We start from the raw sequence: 17324 nt of genomic DNA, 5'->3' as shown, positions 1-17324 counted from the left end.
CTAGAACAGAAACAAAGAAGTCAGTGAAAAAAAGAAAAAAAAAAAAAAAAAAAGAAAAAAAATCAATGACAAAAACCTAAAAGATTCTATAAACCTCAGTGAAAGTGACACTCCAGCTAAAGTAAGTTTTTGGTGTACGCCTTCTTAAATATCAATACCAAGCTATTATAGTTTATGTAAAATCTTGTGCACCGTATGATTCAAGGAAAACAGAACAACAGCTTCCTTTCCGTCAGGAAAGTCATACCAAATAAACGCATTATATCCAAAGAAAGTGCTTAAAGAGAAATTAATTACTCTACTTCTGTTTTTCAGTTCTAAAAGAAACCTTCTACAGTGTATTATCAAAAGCATTTAACAGGGAGTCACGCTACATAGCCATGAAGCAAAGCATGGATTTCACATATCAGCATAAATGTCACAACCCTCCTACCCCTAACTCTTTCCATATCACTTCATCATGCTAGGCTCCAAGTCTCAAGCCTTCTTCAATTTTTACATCTGTGCTAGCATTAATACAGAATGTTACAATTTTACAGACTGTTAACAAAACCAGTCTCATGCAAAAAAGTAAACAGCAACAGTACCCACAGAAACTGTGTACAGATAAAGGTTAAATAAAAAATACCTATTTCAAACTGATATTTGTTCATCTTAAACAGTAAACTATACCACAAAAATTTAACATCTTGAGTATAGTTACCAGAATTTCTTGTGGCATTTCAAGAATTTTACCACTTCCACATAGATTTTAAACCAAACTATTTTAAATTTGCCATATCTCAACTTATACACCAGTGCACTCCTTATCTGTCACAAGCTGAACCATGTTAGCCTAGTATGATTTAACAATATTCAGTTAGGTTCATTAAGAATAGAAGAATTTATTCATCTTTAAGAGAAGTCCCACCACAACTTCATGCTGTGGTGACAGCATGTGCTTCCTATTTAGGTGTGGTGGCCTTTCTTTTAAACCTTTCTACTATACCACCCAATACAAACATGTTACTCCAATCACAAACCTGCTTGGAACCTTTTCTGGAAGTAAAGAAAGCATCACAGTTCTTCCAACGACATTTTAAGGTCTGAAAATTTGGGTTGGTGTGGTCAGTTAGCAAGTGTTGTTTCAGGTGGTCAACAACTCCAAAGATTAGCGAACATCCATGCCACTGGTAGGAAAAAACAAACAACATACCCAAAATCACCCAGGGGATTTAAAAAAAAAAAGTAGTTAATCCCTTTATTCTTGCAACTCAACAACATTCAACAAGGACTGCTCACACACACACGCCTCCTCTAACTTTTTAACGTTCTTATTCCATATACATTCTCTGTGGACTCTCTTCCTTCAGTTAGAAGTTTAAAGAGATTTCCCCAGCTTCTAGCCAATCCCAGACCATCAGCAAGAATGGGTTTAGGAAGAAAGAGCCTTAGCCTTTACATAACTTAAGCTTTCCAGAGGCAGAGCCATTGTTTTGTTGCTCTAGCTGTTTTTCCCTGTTATTTTAACTAATTTCATGTCACTATCTAAAGATCACCAAAAAGAAAAATAGTTTAAAGATACTACTATTGGCTTGCCCAAAAGTATATGGGAAATGCAACTAGCAGTATATACTCAAGGTGATTTTTAAAGGATTGAAATATAATACATTAAAGGTTAAACCTAAGGTGATCACCTCTAGAAATTAGTCTAAAAACTGTAACAAAGAAAGGCCAAAAACATTTTGCTCATTACCCAGCAACGATAATTCTGCATAAGATTAAGCCTCACAGCTCTGATACTGCCATCGTAGCATCCAGTGTAGATCTGTATTTATGAAGAAAAAAGCCAGGAAGAGAAAAAAATGAAACCTTCAAAATTTTACTTCAAGGTAGAATATATTAGATTTAAGATTCTTGTAGTCACACAAATTATTAAAACCAATAATACAGAGAACCAAACAAGCTGGAGGTTTTATTTATTTCAAGTCTTTCTGCATTGGAAATGCATCACTAGGATATAACAGCCAATCTGCTATCAGTGACAGACTACAACTTCTTTTTTTTGCTTACCACAGAAAATTACTGTCCTTCGCTCTTCAAAAAAGCCATTTATCTGGATGCTTCTTCAATTTCAGAATACCCAAAATGAACTACTACTACAGGACTGTTCAAGCTTCAGACTACAATGACAAAGCTTGGCTGCACTTAACTCTCCATCTTGCTCATATGAGAAGCGAAGCTTGGGCCATACGTATCCCAATACATAGATCAGTTCTGTTTTTACAGATAAGTACCATACCCCTTCAACATATTTAACAATCTGAAAGCTACACATCTTGCAACTAAGTACTTTTAATGACTCTTTTATGCAGGTATTTATCCAGACTTGTTTCTAAACTCTACTTTGCCTGAAGAAATAAACCTGTGCACTTAACTCAAGTGTATATCTTTGTGTAAGCTCTTTCAGAAGTTGCCCAGTCAATAATATATAAATACAAAGCTGCTGTGACAACTTGATTTTTTGGCTGGCATTTGTGAATACCTCTGCCTTAGCTGAAGAACAAATTCATTTCATTATCTGAGAAAAAATAGAACTGTCTAAATGCGTGTGGAAAACACAACTTCCTATTTGAGATCAGTGAGGAGAGGGAAGTTACCATGCTCTTATGGATGGTCATACACATGATCATATCTGAATGGCCTCCATAAACTTGCAAGCGGTCGTGTGACTTGAAAGAAAGAAAAACAGACATTTACTGGCACAACAGTTAAGAGGTATTTTTCACACACATGCGAATGACAATAAAAGCAGTTCCCTGAGTAGCAATCAACACCCCTCCCAGTGGATCCCAAGTTTTGTAGGCACCATGGAAACTCTCTATCTTCCATGCATTACTTCTGTGATTCCTTCTGTTCACAGAAAGCATTTGGTCTTCCAAGAAGATGAAGTCAACACTTCCCCACTTCTTTGAGCTGCAATTTTCCTTGCATAACTCAAGTTCTTAAAACAATAGTTGAGGCTATGCTCTTTTGAAGCTCATGTATTTTGGCTGCAAATTCTGAGCGGGCCAGAGACCAGTAAGCACAAAGATGACTTCTTGAAATCATTTATTAACACATTAGGCAGATTTTATTAATAACTACTATACTCTCACCTGTAGTTCATAAACACGAACAAATTTATCGAGGCACGCTGTTACCATCACTTTCCCCAGAATGTTCACAACCGTTACTGCATGGTTATGTCCTTTATAAATCCGTACCAGTTCTCCAGTCTGTGCCAACAACAAGGAGAGGTAAGCAGCTTATTATTTTTAGTTAAGTAAAACTACTTTAGTTTTACATAGGGTAGCTAGCTTCAACCCTCACCAATCACAGAACAGATATATCCTTTATTAGACCTCTATTTCCTACAAAAGTACTTACAGATCATCACCAAGAACATTTTCTTTGCTTAAGTTTGCAAGGAGCCACTGCAGTCCAATAGAAATGCATATCACTATGAAAAGTCTACTTTCCTCTCTTTCCATCATTATCTTTCCATCATTATCCCATCAATCCTGCAATTGGTACTGTGCATATCAGTAGTAATAGTATTTATGTAGCCACAAGGACCACTGAGCAAATTTAAATACACAGAAATATACTTTTTTTTTTTTCCTGCCAATTACCTGAAACCATAGTAAGTTTCTTAGCTTCATTCCTTGCATGGCTATACAAACCCTTTCCACATTATCACTAGCTTTAGAGCAATATTTGCAAAATCAAGATCCCCAGATAAAAGGATGTTACATACCATATTAAATGAGTCAACACATTTAACATGTTTCCTTTAGTATTTTACCCTCTGCATTTCCCTCTTAGTTACTATAGTGCATAGTCACATTAAATACAGAATAAATACATTTGATTCCCTTTTCTGAAGGTCGTTTTTTTCTACCACCAGTCATAATTATTTGCAATGCTGACATTATAGCAAAGGTTTTCACTGCCTTAACAGAATTAGTCATTCAAACTTTATAGAGAGAGACTTACATGAATGTTGTGGGCATGGACAGACTGGTCACTGGAACCACTGAACACCAGATCATTCACAACCTACCAAAAAAAGAAAGAGTGCTATTTCTATTAATTGTTATTTAATGACATGAAAGTGGCCAAATGAAACATTCTGACTGAAGGTGCACAATAATATTTCCTGTATCTAACAGGCAAAATAAATAAATAAATAAAAATAAAAAAATCTATTAAGTACAAAAGAATGTACACACTGAGTTAACTGAGAGCTAGGAAGCACATAAAACTACCATAATAATAATTTGATACTTCACAACCGACATTAGAAGCCCACCACGCTAATTCATCCTGTAAACTATTCTCAGGGACAAGTGAGCTTCAGATCCAGGCCCAAACGCAGAATGCTGCTCCCACATGTACAATAAAACCTAATGCTTCCTATTACTATTAAACCTGCTGTGCACTTTTGTTACAGAAGACAGTGCTCCCAACAAATATCAGTCCTGAAAGGATACTTAACAGTTCCACCACGAATCAATAAGGAACCAGACTACACTGACATACAAGCTGGACTAGGGCAGAGAGATCACTGGGAAAAAAAAAAAAAACTACTGTGTTAGTGAACAATATTCAAGATGATGAGGACTGCATATGGACAGTCATCCCCTATTTGTAGATGATTGTGGTTAGAGCAAAGCAGCCAAACAAGAATACACACCAACCTGTAACTTCAGACACTACATTATATCAGGCCAAACAATAAAGTAACCATCAAATGAGCAGGCTTATGTCATTCACAGTAACAAAATTAAAAACAATCTTCCTAAGATGAACAGACAAATGCAGTCTGAAATGTGATATATGCCATCCTAAATAATGTCCATTGGAAGGGATGTTGGCTATACCAGTAACAGAGTCCTTTTACTAGTATCTTGAAACTACATCCACATTCAGCAGCTCAAAAGTGTCAAGCCTAGACTTAATGCAAAAAGCAATTTGTTAAGTCTAGAATAACAATGATTCTTCTACTGAAGGATAGTTTTCTAGATACTTCTTTTTTGTCAGCTTTTCCTCTATTCTTTTATTTTGGGGATCTCTCATTTCAAGATTGCTTCCTACAAAAATAAACATCAGCTTTTACAGTGGCAAGACAGAGTCTTCCTATCAAACCACTCTGTTATCTTTTGAAATAGAGAAAGCATCTATTGTCTACCATGGTCTTCTAATTATTAGATGAAGAAAGAATAATAAAGAAGATTACAGTGTATGGAAAAAGAAAGCAATGACAGTGCCTTCTAATGGGATACAGGCAATACAGAGCAATAGCAGGTAATAATGAAAATTGGCTGACCCTTTATGATGACAGTTAATAGCTTAAGAGGAGCTAAATCCCTATCCACAGAGATGCTGTTCCCTCAGCTGCTAACCCTTAAATGAGGGTGAAGAGGGGTGGATCACTTCTCCACCCCTTCCAATCACTCAGGTGCACTGCTTGCACCTGAGCTCCATGCGTTAGCAACACCTTCTCACCTAGTGTTCAACCATTGGTTCAGGCTGTGATCTGGCAATTCCACTGCACAGTTTTAAGAATCCTTTGTAAAAAAAAAAAAACAACAACAACAACAAAAAACACATTTTTGGAGACACTTGCCTTCATGCAGAGTATAGTTTTGCTGTGACCTTCAAGAGTCCTAAGAAGCAACCCATTCCGTGCATCACGTACACTGATGGTGCAGTCATAGGAACCCACTACCAACAGCTTTCGTGCTCCTTCCTGAGCTGTGGCCAAGCAGCTCACTGCTCTAGGGCTGTGGCATTCAAAGATATCAACTTGCTTGTTGTTCTGTTGAAGGAGAAAAATTGGTATTTAAGAACTAAAACTTCACTATGACTAACAAGGAATTAAGTTTCCAAATCAAGGAAAAACTTCTTAAATTGGGCTTTGAAGCAAAGAAAAATAGTAATTATTAAGCAAAAGCCCAGTAAATCCCCCTTCAGAGTTAGAAAAAGGACAAAAAAAAGCATTTAGTGAGAAAAACCAGATACATATATGTATCCCCTTCCAAAATTCATTAATGAAATCAAAGCACCAGAACAGTTAAGAGAAAAGCAACTGAGGATAGGGAAGAGGGGACAAGAAAGATTAAGAAAGGCTAAGAGTGATTATCTGTACAAAACACTTAAGTCACGAATACACATACTACTCAAGAGAAAGGATTGTTAAGAAGTACGAGATAGAAACTGCATTGAAGCAGGCTTTTAGGTGCCAATATTAAAACCAACCAACCTTTACACTGAATGTAACAACACTGCCATTTGCAAGGCCTGCATAAAGGATCCGCCATCTGCTGTGTAAACAGAGCACTCGATCTTCCAGTTTAAACTGTTCCATGCATTCTTTGGTCTGGCAATAGAAATATTTACTTTAAGGTTTTCATTGGCTGAAAACAGTTCAGGGACAGAACCTACAGACTACTTCTTTGGAACTAGCAGAGCTAGAAAAAAACATCTTAATACGTGGTATCACCCAGAAGTCTGATCCTGCTTTTCATCTGCTCATTCCTATCTTTGGGACTTGATGTTACTTAAACAACTAGCTATAGCACTAAAAGCTTCCTACTAGCCACAACCTCTAACTTATATACCAGCTTAGAGTAGGTATGTGAAACGCCCCCCCCTTACATGCTTGAGTTCAAGGAATACTCATGAAGTCCTCCTCAGGAAAATGCCATGAGTGAATCATCATCTGAAGTGTCAAAAGCATCTCTCAGTTTACTCCCAAAAGCAGATATTTACCTTCCAGTTCTTAAATCTAAGAAGGCTGCTCTGAAAGTAATGCCACCTCCTATTTTATCACATTGGCCCAAGACATCAGAGGCAATGTTGGTGGTGTGGCAGCAGAGGCTGAACCTACCCAATATTCCATCACATTTTGTTGATTTGTGACGGACAGCAGCAAAGGGGCAAGTCTGACAACATGGTGTCTGACATGGAAGTGCATACAAAGCACAGGTGTATCACTGATTTCTCAAGTGTGGAAAAAATGACACCTACTGACATTCATTGATGCTTGCTGAACACTTACAGAGATCAAACAGTTTACAGAGATCAAACAGTGAATGTGAGCACAGTCAGGTGGCGAGTGCTGCATTCCAGCAGTGGCAACAGCAAGGTGAAAGACAAGCCACATTCCAGATGGCCATGCATAGCTATCACCTCCACTGGTGCTGGTTTTTACAAACACAGGATGCAGGCTCTTATTCATTTCTAGCAAAAATGCACAGCTAATGGTGGTGACTACCTTGAAATAGCATTTTGTAGCTAATAATTGTCTCTATCAAATAGCATTTTTGTGCCCTTTGTATCTGTTTTAGCTTCCATTGAAATAACTGTGCGGCATTACTGCTGGAGTGACCAATGTACACACAGGACAAGATTTCCTACTATTTATCTTTCAAAACCCCGCATCAAAAAGCCTCAGCCTTCCCTACCTGTTCTCTCAATAGCTGTTCTATAAGGAGAACTGCATCTTATATCAGAAATGAAGTTTGACATAAGGTGAATTCAGTATTCACAGACAACCATCCAGCACATTAGCATTCCCAACACTTGAGATCTCATCATGCTATTCTGACAATTCCACTGATAAACTTGTCCAGAAGATTAGCTTGTTTTTTGTTTGTTTTTTTTTTCCATTTTTTTCTTCCCACTCTGCTCTAATGAGGCATAAAGTAGGGCTCACGTCTAGCTCACAGGGTTTTAAATGGCTTATTTCATTTATATTTGCAAAGAAATGCTGCATAATTAAGCAGTACATGTTAATCACAATAGAGTTGAAATACCTTGATATTGTAACAGTTGATGGTGTGATCACTTGAGCCAGTGTAAAGCGCAGCATTCTTCCCATTTGTCTGAGTGACAAGGAGGCAGTTCACTTTTGAAGTATGTCCTTCAAAGACAGCCACACGCTTCCTACTCTAGAAAGCAAAGCATATGGTCCATCAGACTAAAGGTCCGCAATACCTCTCAGGATCTGCACCTGACAGAGTATGGTGGAACAGCTAACAAATACAGCAGGACCTGCCACAAATGCCTTTAGTCTTCTTGCAAGATGAAGGGAAGAGAGCAAAAAAAGTAATAAATAATTAAATCTAAGCACTCAGAAAAGTAGCTACCCTCCTTAACTATGTAAGGCTTCATAATAATACAATTGCAACCTTGTGACTGGAATTATTCTTACAGCATTGTCGCAACCTTACTTACAACCAGACTGTAGGCACAAACAGTTTTGTCTGCTGAGCAGGTGTACAACAAATTCCCAAAAATCTGAATAGCATTCACTGCAGCCAGGTGTCCTTCAAAGCTCCCCTCTGTAGGTTCTTCATCCTCACCTGGCTCTGAAGACACTTCTGTAGAATAGAGATGCACATTCTTTGATTATGTGATGAAGCACATACATACTATGTTTTATTGTTCACCAAACAGCAGAACTATTACATCGGCTCAGCATCTTTATAGATTTCACTGCAGTTCTCAGGTCAAGTCTGTAAGTGTCAGAATAGAACATAAAATGTCTGAAAGATCTTTACATATCAAATTTAGAAAGATCTTTAAAACAGCAAAAATACTGCATTATAGTCTATCCCACAGCCTCATGGAGACTGTGTAGAAGAACTGTTGATGTGGGATGGGATGGCAAAGGCTCAAGGCACAAAGCTCCCAATAAGGGATAAGGTAAGCAAGCACGTTTTACTTTTTACGTTTTAAGTGTACTTTTTAAATCTTCATAGCTAAATTTCTCTGGCAGCCGTTTAGCCTAGACCTGACTCCAGTTCTTGTAATATATCATATGCAGACTACAAGAAGAACAGCTTAAAAGATATACCTGATGAATTCTTCGATCCTCTTAGTGATGATATAGAAGCCTGCGTCTCAGCCACACTGTAACAGAAATAAAGGTAGCAAGATTAGATTCCACATGCTCATTTTTCAATAAGTTACTGGTATAAGTAGTATTCCAGAACACAAGACCCTGCACTAAGCAGAAAACTTTCTATATTGTGTGCCCCGGTGGCGCAGTGGTAGAATTGCCGCTTGCAACACCGGAGACCCGGGTTCGAATCCCCTCTATGGCGCATGTGGTAGAAGTGCCACTCTGCTACACAGAAGGCTCGAATCCCGGGAGTTGGACTCAATGATCCCTAAGGTCCCTTCCAACTTGCACGATACTGTGATAACAGGTTAAGATCACAAATATTTTTCCCAGGCAGCAGAGCCACATCCCAGTTGTTAGACTGGTAGATAACAATGCACATTTTTTAATTGGATTAATTAAAGCAAATTCAATTTACAACATACAGACAGACACATTTTCTCTCAATTTTAATTTCCAAACAAAATTAAGAATTACTGATGCAAAACTTTCCAAACTAAAACAAAACAAAAAAACAAAACAAAAAAAAACATCTTATGAGCATCATTTAAAGCCTTTACTTTTGGGAGAGCTACAATAATCTCACCTTCTTCTCATATCATCCCCATAACTTGTGCCAATCTCACTGGTAGAGCTCACTTCATCATAGCCTGAGCAAGATGCCTCTAAGACTGCTTGGTCCACAGTTCTGCACGACTCCCTCTTTGATGGGCTGTCTGGTTTCTCATCTCCTGACTCTGATGAACCAATGTCAACCACTTCACACTGGGGCGTTGCGACTTCCACTAGTTCCAGAGAAGCATCACTATCATTCTCATCCTTGTTTCTAGCTGCTTGAATACCAGCTCCATCTCCTTGTTTTTGAGGAGCGGATGTTGTAACTTTTTCTCCTTTAGGAACTTTTCCATTCTTGAGCTTCCGGATAGGCTTACAGTCAATTATATCCTGTTCTGTATCACTGTTTTCTGGCACATGAGCTGCCCTCAGCATTTTCTTTTTCCTTAACTTTCTCCTCCTTCTGTTCCCCTTTTCTACTGGGACTACAGTGTTTGCTGCCTGTTGTTCCAAAGGTTCTGCTGACAATTTGGGAGTTTTATCCGTTGGCATTTCTAGAAGAACTGAGTGATTTGGAAGCAAGGTGCTACACTGATCCAGTAAAAAGCTTTCAGTCACTGTACCATTTGCTTCTCTTTTGCTCAAAGTAGACAGCGAAGGAGAAGGATTCTCTGAAAGTCCAGCCTTTCCCCTATCCACAGCAGGCTTGTGAACTTCTTGATTAGTTTGCTGGAAACAAGCTGTCAGCTCTGATAGGGATATGGTTGCAGAGATAACTGGATACACTGATGTTTTTTGGATGATCTCTTCTGAAGAAAAGAGACTAGTGTTACTTTCAATCTCTACAGCTATTAATGTTTATGCAAGGCTTACTTTCCCTTTTTTGTTTATAATTAAATGTGCGTGTAAAGTACTCTAACACTGTAATGCTATGGAAAGCACAGCAATGACAGTGCAGTAGCAAATTCCTACGCTGCAGAAAATGAGGATGTGTTCAAATGTGGCAGCTGTGGACACAGAAACAAAGGAAAGAATCTGCCTACCCCTGGAAGGCCTCAGGTAAGCAGGGGGTCTTCAGCAAGATACCCTTGCCTCCACTGCCAACCCTTAAATGAGGTCTGGAAAGAGGTGGAGCCATGATCCACCCCTTCCAGTCATTCAGGTGTATTGCATGCAGCAGAGCTCCACCAGGTGGAGCTCTCCCACCCTGCCCTCCCACCAGGTGCTTAATTACTGTTTCAAGCCACAACTTAGCATTTCTGCTATAAGTTCATACTCCTGAATGTTGAAAGGATATGTGCACATGCATATATGCTCTTCCAGTCAGCTATTCAGACTTTAAAAAATACCACTGGGAACCAGAACGTTTACTTGTGTACAAGTAACAATGCAAGGGGGTGTACAGGTGGCTAGTATACAGATGTTAGAAAAGATGACAGTAAATGTACAGAGGTTATAAGCAAAAAGGGAAACTCACCAGTGGCGATGCCTTAGCTGAGGAAGCTGGGGCAGTCCTCACTGAAGAGCGATCTCCGAGAGATGCTGCCTCAGCGGGAGTCAACCCTTAAATGAGGTCTCAGAGGAGGTGGAGTCGAGCTCCACCCCTTCCGGAAGCACAGCTACATCACTCTCACCTGTGCTCCCGCAGCTGACCCCACACTTGCCTCAGCTGATTAATCAGAGGTTCAGGCTGTGATTACCAATCTCCCATACAGTAGGGAGCACCCCTTCACAGCATGAACCAATGATTAGGTGAGTTTTCCCTTATTACAGAGACCCAACGCGACGCTGATACAATCTCCCGTCGCACTGAATATTTATGTTATTCAGATGATGATTGGATGGGTATTCACAATCTTCCGTGGGCCAGTGCTTGATAGATGTTACTGGAGACAAGCCATCTTAAGGTGCAAGTCCATCTGTGTTTCATCAGTCCAAATGAATCGTTCTCTGATGGTCCTAGAGGCTTAGAATCTTAGGGAGAGTAATACAAATGTTTCAAGGGTACCAGGAGAAGAAGGTCTGCCCTCCAGGGCAAGATACAGGCCATATTCTTATCTTGGGTCAATACTTCTGCTTGCACTGGATTATGTCCCAGCCTCTGATACCATACCCTCTGGCCAGATATCTGTGGCTGTATAACTATATCTGGCACCAGAGGAGGAGTCTTGATCTGCCATAGGGACATGATAGGTGTCCCTTTAGCAATGAAGACTGGAGTACTGACCACGGTGTCAGCAGGCCATGTACCTATCACCGAGGGGGTAACTGAACCTCCCACCTCCAATAATCTCCCCCAAGGTGCAAGTAGGCCACACCACTTGGGTCCTACCTGCACCTTCCAGGGCCAATTTATCTTATGGATTCCTGCTTTTAAATTCTCAGGGGCAGGGAGCAGAAGATTATTTTCATTACCAGCCTGCGGTTTTACCTCATTATCAGCACCTGTAATTTGGATCCTAAGAGGGGAGGCCCATATAGTTTGTAACATTCTCAGGGCATTGGGTCTGCCATCCCGAGGTCTATCATTCAGGTCCCACAGGGTTTTGTATAGTCTTTTTGTCCACCCCTGCAGGGACTGGGAGTCTGTCTTCAGGGCAGCCTTAAGGATACCACTGTAGCATTCAATAATGCCTGCCCCTGTTGGATTATATGGCAGGTGGAATCGCCATTCAGTGTTGTTTTCTTCTGCCCAGTGCTGTATCATCGCTCCAGTAAAGTGAGTCCCTTGGTCACTCTCGATAACTTGAGGTGTCCCGTATGCAGACATCAGTTTATTAAGAGCCTTAATTGTGTACGCTTGATTTGCCTTTGGTACGGGATAGGCTTGCAGCAGTCCACTTACAGTGTCAACGCAGGTCAGGGCATATCTTGCCCCCTCAGACCGAGGGAGGGGCCCAATGTAATCAACCTGCCATCTCTGAAGAGGACTATATCCTCTAGCAATGTGGGATGTTGTTTCAGGCAATGGTCTCTGTCTCATCTTTGAGCAAGCGTCACAATCCTGACATGCTTGGACGATATCAGATAGTTGTACAGGCAGTCCCCATGCTTTAGCGGCTGCCCACATTATCTTTTGTCCAGCATGCCATAGCTTCTGATGTAACCAAAGGGCAACATTTTTGGATTGTGAGCTCTCAATCCATCGGATTCGGGCCAGTGTGTCAGCTTCATCGTTTCCTGGTGACTGCAGGGGTTGATGACCAGAGATATGGTAGACACATACTGTCCTTTGTTTGACTGTATTCCAAATGTCTACCCACATGTCTTTACCCCAAATTGGTTGGGCGTGGATAGCCCATTCCTGGGTAGCCCACTGCGTAATCCACAGAGTAAGCCCCTGGCACACAGCCCAACTATCTGTACAGATGTTCAAGACGCCATCACCAGGTTTTTTAGTTATGACCATTCACACGGCTCGCAATTCTGCCCATTGGCTGCTCTGACCATCCCCCTCATCAAACCAGATTGTCTCAGTAGAGGGATGGTATGCTATAGCTCGCCACTTGTTTGGGTTGCCTCTGCTGGACCCATCCGTATACCAGGCATCTTCAGGAATAGGATATCTTCCTTCCTGAATGGGACTCTTCTCTGGTGGAGCAACCATCGGTTCTTTTGGTGTATCACTGTGATATGTCACTGGACCTAGGATCTTCTGTAATTCTTCTTTAAGTGGAGACGAAGACAGGCTGCTTCTCTGGCTTAGATAGGCGACCCATCGTGCTACCGTTTGTGCTTGGGCCACCCCTGTCTTAGGAAGGTGAGTCAAATCTCTTACCCACCCCTGGATTGGTAATGTAGTTTTAACTATGACCTCTGCTGTTTGTGTTATTGGCTTTACCGCTTGTAATGCTGAACAGGCAGCCAATAACTGTTTCTCAATCATGCTATATCTTTCTTCTGCTCCGTGCCAAACCTGAGACCAGAATCCAATGGGGGTTCGAACAGAACTCCGGCATTGCCACAGGCCCCAGCCAAAACCATCCTGGGTAACATGAACGTCTAGTTCAGCTGGGAGGGTCGGATCAAATATACCCAATGCCTGAGCTTGTTTAACTGCCAGTTTTGCCTGTTGAAAAGCATCCTGTTCTACCTTCTCCCAATTCCATGATTGACCCTTCTTCATAAGCTTATACAATGGCCTCAACAGCTGAGCTAAATGAGGTATAAAGGAGCACCAACACCCCAATATACCCAAGAATTCTTGTAGCTGTTTTGATGTTGTAGGAACTGGAAACGCTTGGACTTTATCTACTACTGCACTGGGTAGTACTTTGGTTTTCCTGGACCAAATTACTCCCAGGAATTTTACAGATAGCCCTGGACCTTGCACCTTCTGTGGGTTTATAGCCCACCCTCTTTTCTGCAGATAAGCTGTCAACAAATCTGCTGCTTGTCTCACCGCCTCTAATGAATCAGATGTTAACAGGAGGTCATCAACATAATGATATAAATTGACATTATTTGGCTTTTCCCACTTAGCCAGATCACGCACCACTAAATTATAACAAAAGGTGGGCGAATGCACGTACCCTTGCGGTAGGACCTGGAAAGTCCACTGCCTGCCTTCCCATGTGAATGCAAACTGATCTTGCGATTCTTCACTGATTGGAATACTGAAGAATGCATTCGCTAAATCTAGGACACAGTGATATGTTTTAATTTCCCTACTTAGTGTGACCATTAGGGAGGCAATATTGGGCACGGCCGCATGAACGGGTGGCGTAACCTTATTCAATTCCCCGTAGTCTACTGTCATCCTCCATGTTCCATCTGGCTTTCGCACTGGACATATTGGGGAGTTGTATGGGCTATGTGCAGGCCTTATAATACCCACTTCCTCTAATTCCTGCACCAATTTTGTTATTTCATCCTGCCCACCTGGGAGTCTGTACTGTTTTACATTAGTAATCGGGCGTGGCTTCAGCAGACAAATAGGCTCATGTTTTGCATGGCCTCTCAATATTGTCTGAATTGCCCGGATACTAATGCATCTCTGCCGCGGCCAGAACTCTCCCACTGTTGTGTGGAGAGCCAGACCCCACAAGATATCAATTCCTAATATATATTCCGGAATTGGAGCAATGGATACCTTGTACTCCTGTGGTGGGAGGCGCCCAACCCCCAATTTTACCCATGTTTGGGTGACTGGAATGGTTTGTCCCCCAAAGCCTCCAATCATTACTCTATTACCTTTGAATTTTGTTGGGTCCCCATATATTATAGATGTTTCTGCCCCAGTATCAACTAGGGCCATAACCTTCTGTACATTTTTCCAGGACCAGTATATCGTTAATTCTATATAGGGCCTCCAGTCCCGTCTAGAGGCCCTACGGGGACTGACGTCCCTCATCACACCATGAACTGAGCCAGGTTCAAGTCTTTTACCTCTGATGCCTCTGGTATCGTGACCTGAGGCACCTGAGGCAGCTTCTTTTTCCTATTTGGAACAACAAAGTCTTCCAAATTCCATGTTGTTGTTGGTCGCTGCTCTATAAGTCTTATTCTCAGTCTTTTGGGGCGGATCTGAAATTTTTGTTCATCCTTTAGCTGTTTCCACAACTGAAGGAGAACATGGTTGGGCTGACCATCAATTTTTGCAAAGTGAACGCCTGCCCGGAGTAGATCGTTTAACATTTGTTTTTGGGACACCCTAATGGGTCCCATCTGAGGGGTTTGCGGGTTATAAGCAAAAAGGGAAACTCACCAGAGGTGATGCCTTAGCTGAGGAAGCTGGGGCAGTCCTCACTGAAGAGCGATCTCCGAGAGATGCTGCCTCAGCGGGAGTCAACCCTCAAATGAGGTCTCAGAGGAGGTGGAGTCAAGCTCCACCCCTTCCGGGAGCACAGCTACATTACTCTCACCTGTGCTCCCGCAGCTGACCCCACACTTGCCTCAGCTGATTAATCAGAGGTTCAGGCTGTGATTACCAATCTCCCATACAGGGGGCAAAAGATTCAAGTTACTAGATGCTTTTGAACTTCTGAGAAAAAACCTTTGGTGAATCCTACAGTGCTGGATTTAGATGCTGCTACCCTTTTGTTGTGTGTTCCTTTAATTGCAGTCATCATTACTACGGAAGACCATTATTAATCAAAACAAGCCTAATGTGCCTCAGCTGCTCAATGGGAGCTCACCCTTGTCAAACAGCCTGCAGGTTTGATACCCAACTTGCTTCGTCTACAGAAAAAAAAAGAACACCTTGCATTTTTATAAAGCTATCTCTTAAAACAAAGAAGAGGCACACATACCATCTTTCTGCGCTACCACTTCTGTTCGTGAAGCACATAGAGAGCTCTGGAGTACAGTATTCACATTTTCTTCTGAGGCTTCCGGAGACACAGGTTCTCGTTTAATTTGTACTGAGGATTCTGGAGGAGTGGTGAATGTGATGCCAGAATGGAATGGCATTGATGTGTTTACGTGAACAGAAGTTCCCAGTGAAGGTACAGGAGACAAAGTGTCCAAAAGGGGCAAGAAAGAGCCTGCAGGAAGCAATTCAGCTGACACCAGGGATTTGCTGTTTCTTCTATCACTTGAGACACTACTGGGGAGTTGCTCTGGCAGTTCTGAAGGTTCATACGACTCTAATGATAAAAGAGGAGAGGAAAAACTAAGCAAAAAATGAAAAAATATGTGCATAATTTACAGATTCTTGCAAGAAAAATCAGTGGTGTCAAGAGTTCGTTTCTGGCAGATAGGGAAGGAAGAGAAAAATCTGCAAGGAAGCCAGTCAATGCAGTGCTACCAAAGAAAACATATCACAACTGAACAATAAAGACTTCATTGTGTAAAGCCTAAAATTTTGCTCCACTTTTTACAAGTGCAATTTTTACAAGACACTGAGTTAAAAAAAACATATGAGTCAGTATTTCACCACTATTGTTTCACAGTATCTCCTACCTTGTAGCCCTTGCAAGACCTGGATTCTTTGGCTTCTCAGAGCACTCATTTCCATGGTTATCTGCAAAAAAGGAGTTTTTAATCACTTTTACTAATGGTAGTTTCTCAGGTTGCCAACTTCTAGTCCTGTCAGTCTCAAAAGCCTACTGTTACCTGTTGCTTTAACACCAGGAACCGCTGAACTTCAACATACGCAGCCTGCAGGGCGGCTCTAGCTTGCAAGAGATTATTGTCCACACTATGCAAAGACTTGCTCAATTCTTCTTCCCTCAGTGAAATAGCCAACAATTGGTCTACTTGAGAACGTTCTGGAAAAAAGTCCACATAGTTTAGCATATAATGGTACTTGGAAAACACATTAAAATAAATGATAAATGATACCTCAATAAATATTATCACTTCCTAACATATAAACACATGAATTAGGTAAAGCATTAATAGTTGTACAAGAGACTGAAATAGAGCATCTTTGCACAGGAACAATCACATATTGCACAGAAGAACAAAGTTAATAATTTCCTCTTTAAATGATCCCAACTTTGACTGCAGTAACTTCAAAAAATAAAAAATAAAAATCATAGCTTTACCAGCACTGAACAGAAAGTGACCCTCCTTCACAAAGATCTTTTGTTGAAGTATATACACACAGACAGTACAAATGCATTCTTTTAATTAGTGTAATAAAAAAGATAAAGACAAATTTAAACTAAACGTGACTTAAATTATTCACCTAATCCAGAGGTGAAGAAAAAGCTGGTTAAAACTAAAAGAACTCTGATAAAATCATTTACTATTCAAAATGGCATCTGAGCTGTGAGACTTCTGTTTGCAACCTCCTGACAATCTGCAAGCACTGTTTTCAGTAAACAGCCTCCTTTTTAGAGGTCCTCCGGTATTACAGAGATGCTCCAAGTCAATCGAGTTTCAATTTGTG

At 40.8% G+C, this 17324-nt stretch overlaps 1 protein-coding gene across 8 annotated transcripts in view; it reads right to left on the bottom strand.

Annotated features, from left to right (window-relative positions):
* The window catches only part of ZNF106 (zinc finger protein 106), a 41763-nt gene that overhangs the window by 4361 nt on the left and 20078 nt on the right, over positions 1-17324 (bottom strand). For 4 of the 8 annotated variants that reach the window (XM_072339141.1, XM_072339139.1, XM_072339140.1 and 1 more), the window contains 14 exons: positions 16544-16698; positions 16391-16451; positions 15739-16074; positions 9519-10296; positions 8885-8940; positions 8263-8408; positions 7842-7976; positions 6287-6403; positions 5651-5842; positions 4018-4080; positions 3138-3257; positions 2640-2711; positions 1736-1807; positions 1023-1169 (listed from right to left, as the gene is read on the bottom strand). In XM_072339141.1, the coding sequence (XP_072195242.1) occupies positions 1023-1169; positions 1736-1807; positions 2640-2711; positions 3138-3257; positions 4018-4080; positions 5651-5842; positions 6287-6403; positions 7842-7976; positions 8263-8408; positions 8885-8940; positions 9519-10296; positions 15739-16074; positions 16391-16451; positions 16544-16698 (2450 nt within the window). Of the gene's footprint in view, positions 1-1022; positions 1170-1735; positions 1808-2639; positions 2712-3137; positions 3258-4017; positions 4081-5650; positions 5843-6286; positions 6404-7841; positions 7977-8262; positions 8409-8884; positions 8941-9518; positions 10297-15738; positions 16075-16390; positions 16452-16543; positions 16699-17324 lie in introns of those variants that run through there. The other 4 variants (XM_072339143.1, XR_011903872.1, XR_011903871.1 and 1 more) reach the window with 4 other exon arrangements.

The sequence above is a fragment of the Excalfactoria chinensis genome, chromosome 5 (assembly GCF_039878825.1).
Source record: "Excalfactoria chinensis isolate bCotChi1 chromosome 5, bCotChi1.hap2, whole genome shotgun sequence".
In the NCBI taxonomy this organism is placed as follows: Eukaryota; Metazoa; Chordata; class Aves; order Galliformes; family Phasianidae; genus Excalfactoria; species Excalfactoria chinensis.
Note: the sequence above shows the minus strand (reverse complement) of the source record. Positions and strands in the feature narration are given on the sequence as shown.